Source organism: Pteropus vampyrus, unplaced genomic scaffold (assembly GCF_000151845.1).
Source record: "Pteropus vampyrus isolate Shadow unplaced genomic scaffold, Pvam_2.0 Scaffold68, whole genome shotgun sequence".
NCBI classification, from domain to species: domain Eukaryota; kingdom Metazoa; phylum Chordata; class Mammalia; order Chiroptera; family Pteropodidae; genus Pteropus; species Pteropus vampyrus.
Genome location: NW_011888849.1, coordinates 1,883,361 through 1,893,625, shown reverse-complemented (window position 1 = coordinate 1,893,625; position 10,265 = coordinate 1,883,361). Strand labels below are relative to the sequence as shown.

At 35.1% G+C, this 10,265-nt stretch overlaps 1 protein-coding gene across 1 annotated transcript in view; it reads right to left on the bottom strand.

The window, feature by feature from the left end:
• Positions 1–10,265, bottom strand: part of CPEB3 (cytoplasmic polyadenylation element binding protein 3) — a 172,863-nt gene that overhangs the window by 65,422 nt on the left and 97,176 nt on the right. The window contains 2 exon segments of the mRNA XM_023531442.1: positions 2,448–2,537; positions 4,416–4,583. Coding sequence (XP_023387210.1) covers positions 2,448–2,537; positions 4,416–4,583 — 258 coding nt within the window.

The following is a 10,265-nucleotide window of genomic DNA, read 5'->3' as shown; positions in this document are numbered from 1 at the left end:
GATTTAAAAGAGAGTATGATAGTCTTTTAAGTACTAAAAGATAGATGAGTAAAAATTGTAGGGAAGCATCTGAATCAATAGAAGAACAAAATTTAATAATTAGTTAGGTCTACAAATATATCGACTTCTTCTGAAATAAACTGCCTCCTTCGTCACTGGATGTCTCAGAAGCTAAATGAGCAAGAGTCAACAGACCTTCTGCAAAGGGATCTGAGGGCCTGTGACATATTCTGTGACATATTCTGTTTTGTGTGTGTTTTTTTACAATTCTTAAAAATATAAAAACCATCCGTAGCTTGGGGGCCATACAAAAACAGGTAGTTTGCTGATCCCCGTTCTGAAGGAGTGCTGTCCAATGGAAATATGAGTCACACATGTAATTTAAAAATTTCCAAAACCTACATTAAAAAAAGTTAAAAAAAAAAGGTGAGGTTAACTTTAATATTTTATTTAATCTAATATATCCAAAAATTATCATGTTAATATGTAAACAAAATTACTGAGACCTTTTACCATTTTAAAACTAAGTTTCTCAAATCCAGTGTGCATTTTACACTACAACATATCTCAATTTGAATTAGTCACATTTCAATTGCTTTTTAGTAACATGTAGCAGTTCTCGAGAAATTTTACATTTCACTGAGGAACACAAGCGATCAATCAATACTTAATTCTGATTCAAAACCAATAAGGAGAACATGCAATAGTCAATAAATGACTATTGAAACAACTGGCATGCTACCTAGAAAAATAAAGCTGGATCCTTTCTTGTGCCTTAAACCATTATATATTTGAGAGAGAAATGAGATGTTAACATAAAAAGGCAAAATAAATTCAGATGGCCAGTAAAGAGAAAAAAATGCCCCCAAATTTTTACCATTAGGTTGGCAAAGATTGAAAAAGAGTCATATAGCCAGACCCTCAATAAAACTGAGTTTTGTAAATCAGGTACTATTAACGGGAACATGAAACGTGTATGACCTTTCTTAAGGGCAGCTTGGCAATATATATAAACATGTACCTTGCTTCTAGAAATTCACCCTAAGAGGTAATTTTTATGTTAAAAGAGCAAAAAGATGAAAGCACAAAGATATTCACTGAAGCATCTTCCATGAGAGAAAAAAACTGGAAGCAACTTAAACGCCCATCATCAGTAGGACTGATTAAATAAAATAAGGTCATTAACAATAATGTAGATTTCTTATAGAAAGGTGTTGATATTGTTGGGGGGAAATGCAAGTTATTAAACAGCATGTATAGTGTGAACCTGTTCATGCAAAATTTAAAATTCATGAAAATGTATATACTCATAAAAAGATATCAGAAGGATATTTAAATAAAATGTAACCAGTGATTATATCTGAGAGAAGTAGATTTAGGATAAAAGCTAAAATGATTTTTATCTTTTTTGATTAATATAAAACTTAATTTTTTAACTTTAAAAGCTCCTGGAGATAATTAACAAAAGAATGTTAAAAGCAAACAAACAGCCCTCTATTTAATGAATAACTTATTTTCATAGAGTATAACGAGAGCGGGGAGAAGTATAGGCGACAAAGAAACCAAACATAAAAGGAAGCCACTTGCCTTTCCTGAGTTAAGCTATAATTTGATTCTCGTAAAAGGCACAGAAAGGACAAGTTTTCGACTCCATCTTCTAGGGGTGAATGATGTTACACAGTAATACAGATCAAAAAACAATTCCTTAGGAATGAAAGACATCCTTGAAACATATCTACAAACATAAAAAGAAAACTTCCTCTTTAATCTAAAACACTCTTCCACATAAATTCGGGAACATATTCAGAGTTAATATCACTAGAAAAGATCCTTAGATTCTGCAGAAATGACAAACTGTGAACAAGTAATATATTTTCGTGCCCTCCTAAATAATCAAAAAAGCCTACCAAAAATAAGGGAAGCAAGATTATGTGAAGTTTGCTAGTTGGCTCTCCAACAATCAACATGCTTGATACAGACATGGATAAAAGTAATTTCAAATAATGTCATTCGTCAGTCACTAGGTATTCCAAGTTTGGAGTTTATAAGATCTATAAAACCACAGAGCTATGGGATACAAATAAAATTTGACTCAAAATAACTTTTCTTCTCCCATCGCTAACATTCCTCAAAACCCTAGATTCTTTCTCTCAAATAATGAAAAGTTAGCGCAAGGCTCATTCACAACAGACTCACAGGACCTCACTGTCAATAAAATATATGCCATGAAATTAGTGTGTTCCTGAGGGAATAGTCTCCAAGTAAAAGCAGTAGGGCACAAAAAGATCATCAACGTTAAAATTTTTTTTTTTTAATTGGGGAAAAAAGTCCAGAGCTATTTCAAGAGTTAAAAGGCTGTCTTTTATTCAACTATTGCACTAGCTGTCCAATAGGCAGGCAGTGGAGACATTTATGAGCAGATAGTGGCAACATTTTAAGTGTATTACCTTTAGGAGGAAAATACGACTTGCTTTCAGCTTTGTGAGGCCAGTCTACGACTAGAGGTCCAAACCTGCGGAAGCTGGCTGTGATCTCATCTACAAAACAAAGAAGGAATCTTAGCAAAAGAGAAAAAAATGTTGCAAATGAAATAGCATAAAACATGTCTTCATATACAAAAAATATTTTAAGTACTATTATCTAAAGCATTTTTACAGAAGGCAAACCTACTAATTGAAATACCATTATTTGGGAGGTACATATGGTTATTCATTTTCAATTATGTTTCTAACTATAATTCATTTTCTCTCACTGCCAATAAACTTGATATAAAGATTTTGGAAGAAAAAAAATCTGACATCAGCTAAGGTGACCTTTCTGTCAAGTATAAAGAAAATTCTAAAGATAGGAATGTTTTGTTTAAAAAAAGGCAAAAAGTACACAAAATATTTAAAATACGCTTTCATTTGCATGACATAATCTCTAAAATCTCTAAGATTATTTACCTTAGATTATTATTATTAAACTAAGATTATATCTCTAAGATTCTTTTACAAATAGATATGATTCTTTTGGTGAGGAGCAGGGAAAATAAGGAGGCAATTCTATTTGGTGATAAGAAAAAGTTAAAAGCCTCTTTCTATCATACTACACACCTTATAAAGTTGTTTCAAAAGTTGTAGTTCAATAAATTTATCTTTTCCATCTGACTTCTGACTCAAAACAAGTTATAATTTGGCTCCTACCCAGGCTTAAGTTACCACTCTCTCAGCCATGATCAAAACTTTGTCTTAAAGAAAAATATAATCGATAGATGAAATTAACACTAATAACAAGAATAGTTTGGAGGAAAATGAGTCTCCAGCTGTGTACAACTTTAAAGTAGTAAGTCTAAAATAAAACTATTTTTAGAGATTATTCTTTTCTCATTGTGAAAAAAAAATCATGATAAACTACGAGAAATGTCATAGCTAGAATAATGCTGGCAAAACAATGCTGTTTTAATATTTTTATAGCAGATCCAAGGTCTACTGGAACTAGAGTTGTTTTTTCCCCTTAACTCTGTCACAATTTTGTTTCATCTGTTCATTCGACAAATATTTATTGACAACCTACTATGTGCTTGCTAACTGACTTTAGGCATAAGAAAAAAACTTACTTCTAGATTGGTAGTATCTCAAAAATGTTAAGAAAATTTCTAATTAGTCTTCATTCTTTTAAAAATGAGGGAGCTCTTCATTGGTAAGTACCTATATTAAAAAATTAGATGGTCTGATGGTCATGAGCAAAAGCTCTGGAATTAGACTAATTTTGAGTTCCAACTGCACCGTTAGCTACAAATTGTTTCTCTCTGACCTTAGTTTCCTCATCTATAAAATGTAGTTAGTAGGATATGCCTTATAGCAGGGGTCCCCAACTCTCAGGCCGTGGACCAGTACCAGTCAGTGGCCTGTTAGGAACTGGGCCACATAGCAGGAGGTGAGCAGAGGGCAAGCAAGAGAAGTTTCATCAATATCTGTAGCTCCCCAGTGCTAGCATCACTGCTTCATCTCCACCTCAGATCATAAGGCATTAGATTCTCATAGGACCACCGGTCCCCGCTGCCAAAAGATTGGGAACTGCTGTCCTATAGGATAGCTATGGGGATTAAATGAGATACTGTAATGTAAAGTACTTAGGACAATAATGTGCTTACAATAAAAGTTTCATAAATATTAACTTTCATTATTATTTTAAAATTTATCCCCAAATTAATAACTAGGAAATGGGAAGCTGTTGGGAGATTGCTAAATATAAACATGTATAAACAAAAGACCTGCAGTATACAATCTATTACTGCTCCATCTATTGAATATTTTCATCTCCTGCACACTAAGATATGAATGTCCTAAAGCTGTTTTGGAGAGGAGAGGCAGGATCAGATTACACAAGGAACAAACCTGGCCTTTATAAAGTCATTAATGAATGCATAGTACCTTCATCGATATCAGGAGGAAGGCCTCCAACAAACACCTTTCTAGAGTAGCGTTCTACTCGTTCCCCATTTTGACAGCGAGTGGGAGAACTTAAGCCAGATGACAAGGACTGATCACCATGACTGTCGTCCAGGAAGGCATCTTCAAAGGGAAAGAGAGAAGACCGACCTAAAACAAATGTGGGAATTTCTACAGTTAAAATTATTTTCCTGGACAATGAATGCTTTATTAGGAGCAAAAGTGCATAATAAAGCATACAAAAAAATGAATTCTGAGCTGTGACTTTTTCAAAAGACTAAGCAACTGCAGATCTACGCAAGTTTATACCATTATTTTTGTGTAAAGGTATGTAAGCACAGACATGACTGGATTGATATGAAGAAGCATCTAAAATTGCATCTGTTTTCACTGCTAAAAAATCACTACAGTTTACTCATATAGTCCCTATCACTGCTGCTAAGAGTATCCAGAAGTTATGTAGCCTTTCCCCAGGCATTTCCTAAAATAAATAGAAAAGTAATCTTTATTCAAAGATTTTTATTTGTTCTTTATGGGATGTCAAAGGTTCAGTTCTAAAGATGGGCCCTGATGGCTGAGGAAATATTAAATTTATGACAGAGGCTGATAACTTCTTTGATAACTGGACTAAACATGATCAAGCTTTCCCTGCCATTCCAAGCTCCTCCAACTTGGAAATAAACACCTGTAGTAATAAAAGGTGGGGCAAGCACATAAAAACATATAAATTAAGATGTGGGAGAACAGATGTAGATGTGGTCATGACATTTTTACCCTACTAATCTATGTCATATTTTATATTACTCAAAAAATCTTTTCATGTTAACTCTATAGCCAAATAAAGTCTATAGAGCAAAGGTGCCAACCACTCCACATGACTATAAGAAAGATACTAGCAGTTAGTTTTAATAAATGTAACACAATGATGCCATCTGGCATTACAAAATAAAATCTAAGTTTAAAAACAAATAACATTTCCTGTTTGAGTCACTGAGTTCCTGGTAAAAACTTTCCACTAGGTTCCACTCTAAAAACGAACTGTCTTGAGCACTCTAACTTTTGAAAAAAAGAAAAACTCCCCTCTAAAATAAATTTATACACTCTTCAAAAAAAAAGTACAGTGTCTTCTCCATTCAGTCTACCCTGTCTTTATTTCTCTGAAACCTAGGTTCTGCGTCACTATAGCCAACTCTCTGAAACAGAATATAAATAGCCTTAGAAAAATACTGAACATTTATTTCTTTTACAAAAAAAATAGCTACTAATATAACTCTGTTTATTTTATGAAAAACCCAGGTGGTATAAGAAAGGCACTGTTTTGATGTTGGGAGTTAATAAATAAAAGGACCAAAGAATTTTTTGTTCAGTTCTTCCCAGCTTAGCTACAAAGAAACAGAGCAAAATTTGTCACCTCATGTCACCTAGCTTTTTTAGCCTGGCAGGAACAAACAATAGACAGTAAATTTTCATCTCTTGATGTCTGTTTTGATTATTGGGAGAAAAAAATAGATCTGCAGTAACTACAGGCAAAATGAACTTCTCAAAGACATCGAGAGACATTCTCCTACAGCTGTCAGGTTTCCTTTTCATGTAGTCCACATTCAGTGAATTATGTGTGTACTCTGTGACAGGCACATACCTCAATCAGAATTTCCCATAGAATGTTCCTTTCCCCACCTCTCACCTTCACCACTAGTAACGTGAGATGCTCAGAAAACAAAAATTGGTATGGGGGAGGGAGGACTAAGTAACATTGGAAAATACTGCACACCTTTTATGCCCTCCACATTAATAATCCACATTAGAATATCGAAGGCTGGGAAAAGTTCTAAAGTAAAATAAATTAATCTAGCAGTACCTGGATTTAAGATAAAGAAAACTTTAACATACATAACTCAGTAGAAAACACTCAAAAAAAAATTTATCCACATTCCAGAATACCAAACAAATATGATAGTTTTTTGGAAGTCTCTGACAAAGACATCAAGTCTGGTAAAAGAGATAGGCAAATACATGATTATAAAATAGAGGGAATAAGTTCTAAAAGAAGACTTTACCAAGTGACACAAAAGCACAATTTACTATCATTTGGGAGATGGAGCAAAAAGACCTTTAGAGTGATTTTATAGGAAGTCAATTTTGACCAGAATCTTGTGGGAGTGGGTTTCTAAGGTAAAGAACAAGAATCCACAGAGAAAGAACTTTCAAAACAGCTTTTGATCCCTCTAAACCTGACCCTCCAGCACTGCCTGCAATTTCAATAAAAATGACTATTACCCACATCCAAGGCAATCCAGAAATCTAGGCATCATCCCTGACATCTCCATTTCTTTCATACTCTACACCCAATCTATCTTTCACTAAGTCTTACCCATTCAAACTACAAAATAATTCTTCGATCCAGTCAGCTCTCTTCAAGTTTGGTCCTAACAGCCCAGCCCAGATCACCATCATCTATCTTCCCCCGGAACTAAGGACCTACTGAGTCTATACAATAGCCTGTTCAGTCTATTGATTTCTACCTTTTACCCCACAATTCTTTCTTTACAAAAGTCAAAGTCACCATTTTCAAATATTAATCTGAACATGTAATCACACTCTTTACCCCATCATTAAAACTTCTCAATAACTTTCCATTCCTTTCTAGATAAAGTGTAAACACATCACTGTAAACTTCAAGGCCTCTGCCTCCTTTACCTACATCATAGTGGTTCACTAAACTTCAATTGCATAGATCTCCTTTGAATTTCTCGATTATTTCTCCTTGCCTCAGGCCCTAAGGACAAAGTGTTCCCCCTAACCAAAACAAACACACTTTTCCCAATGCCCTAATTTTCTAGTTAATTCCTACCAGTTCTTCAGGTCTCAGCTGTAAAGTCATTTTCTCATGTGGAACTTTCCTGACCTTCTGGATTAGATTAGGTCCCCTTTTCTATCCACCCACAGCACTTTTATGAACACTTTTCCCAATTACAATTAAACTACCCCAACCCCATTAAATTGTAAGCCCTATTAGGAAAGGGACCAATTTAATCTTGTTCACCACTGTATATTCATGTCCTAATAAGGGCACATAAAAGGTACTCAATAAATGTTAAAAGTGAGGAAGCACCCAGGAAAGGCAAACAGAACGTGAAAGACATGCCACTGAAGAATATGCTGGAACACAATATTCAGCTGTGACAATGGCAAGAGACGAGACCATGTCGCAGAGAATTGAGACCTTTTCTATTGCTTCTATTTGTTCAAGCATTACATTCTACACTTCATATTACAATAGAAATAGGAAATTTCCCTATTTTCTAAATTTAGTATTTCATTCTAATACTAGCTTTAAAACAAACAAACGAACAAAACTACACTCACTCCATGGAGGGTCTGATACTCTCATCTAAGCCATCTCCTGTCTGTCAGAATGACTTCTGTAAGATGCTTCTGCCCATGTTATTCCCTCGATCCCAAATCCTACAAATTGCTATTATCACCCCCACCAGCAATTTGTACCCAGTGAGAAGGGGGATGGGTGAGAGTCTGAAGAAATCTCAACTGTCCAGTTGAGAGATGAGGAAGTCTTGAATCAGAATAGTGAAGAAGGAGAAGTGGATGTTTAAGACATTCTGGAACAAAGAGATCTAACTTTCTGCATGGCCAACATAACCACAGCTTCTCTAGAGTATAATGGCAAAGAAAATAAAAGCAATAGTTAATTGTAAAAATTTGGACTGTTTTAAAAATTGGTTATGGGTACTGAAATTTTCCAAGGTTCTAACAACAAATCTCTGTTTTATTATTGGTATTTAGAGTACCATAGATTTTAGTAATAAAGTGGCTCTTGCAAATGAAACTGCTAAGAATCCACACATACGTTATGCTTCTCTGTTTGTAAGAATTAAGAATGTAGGTCTCTGAGCCCAATCCCCAGATCCACTTAATCTGAATCTGTGAAGGTCAAACCTGAAAATATGTACTTTTAACAAATTTCCCCAGTGATTCCTATGCTCAAGTTTAAGAATCACTGAAATGGAGATTGTCTGTAGCAGGCAGCCACTGAAAGAGATATTGTGTGAAGTGTATAGAGCCTTGGGAAACATCCAAGTTCAATCAGGTTAAGGAAAGTGTATCCTCACGAATGGAATGTAAAATCTACAATCTAGTCACCCTTACTGTAACATGACTGCCTAAAATGCTGATGGAACAAAAAGTTAGTCTGCAGGAGGCATTTAAAAGAAGTGAAGAATAAGAACTTACAGTGTTTACCTAGCACAGACCAACAGTAGATAAAAGGATTTTATCGTCCTGGTGGAATTACTCCTCTGTGGGACAGAATGGTTCATTTGATGTTTCCATAGCCTGAAATTATCTATTTCCCTATGCTCTAATTATAAGCTCTTGTTCTATTAATGAATTTCATGCCTGGCTATCGTGAAGAGGTGATTCTTGAACTAGTAGGCAAATAATCAGCCACTGAAATTGTATTTCTATTACATCTATCTTCATGATAAATGAAAACACTGGTATTCTGATTTGTCCAGTGGTCCCTTGTGAGGTTGGTATTCGTGCATGCATTTGGTTGGCATAAAGCCATCCCCGCCAAGACAAATTGTGCCTGAGAAGACTAGTAAAATTTTAGTTCCTGGACATATGTTACTAGAAAATGAAATTTGAAGAGGCTGCACCCAAATTGTGTCCCACGAGAGGCCCTGCTTCACTAACCAGCATCTCTCTGACATATTTCTTTTCTTTAATGAAAACATTCCCCAAGACCAAAATATTTTAAGTAAACCATGTTACTTACCAAAAATAGTCTTATGTAGCTAGTATATAAATCTGTTTTAGAATCTCATGATACCTCCATATAAAATATTCACATTCAATATTTCAGCAGAAGCAGGGGAAAAGCTTCTCAACTGCTGCAACTTGGCTCTATGGCTTTCTTTTCCACTAACAGTCTGGGTTCATGATTTTTATTTCCAATTAATAATCAGAATGTAATTTTTTGGTCTGGTAATTGGACAAATCATCCCTGAATATAGAGATGACTTAAAGCTAAAGGAGCCATGTAAGAAAAATCCCACATAACAAAACTGCAAAGAACTAGTTAAGTAAGCATGGCAGACCTGTCCGAGATAACTCTTCCCCAGGAGGCATCCTTTCCTGCAGCTTATGATGAAAAACAAAAGACCACTAGCCATGCTGGACTACTAAGACTGCTTGGACCTCACCTTTGAGCTCCCACCAAAGCCTCTGCCGTTAATGCAACAGCTCTAGCTTCTGGTCCATTATTCCAAGCCTGGCTCTTTTCATCTTAGTTTCGCATGTAGCTCAGGAATTTGTTACTTCAGTGGTTTTAAAAAGTGGATTATGAGGCACGACTCCCTTAAGAAAAATTGCCTGGAAATCAAGAGAGTCAGTTTCCAGCCTAGGCTTTAATCTGTGATGTTGGACAAAACATTTCACTTATCTGAGTCTCATTTACATAATGAAAGAGTTGAACTAGATGGTTTTCAAATCTTTGAGAGAAGCAGAATTACTTTTATTACACAAAAATCTTATTATAATCCCTACTATACGAACAGATAAAAATACATTTTTTTTGGTATCATTATGTGGGTATCTGTTAGGCATCACAGATTTAATCTGCGTATAAATAAATTCTCGACATCTACCTTAAACCTATTCCTCCCCAGTTCCATTTCAATATGTGGCACCCCAATTCACCCAATTGCTCTAGCTAGAAGATGAAAAACATTTTTGAGTCTTCTTTCTGGTTTACTCTCCATATTCAATTCTTCAATCTAATGCCATTAAAGAGGGTAGATTCTTCCCTCTATA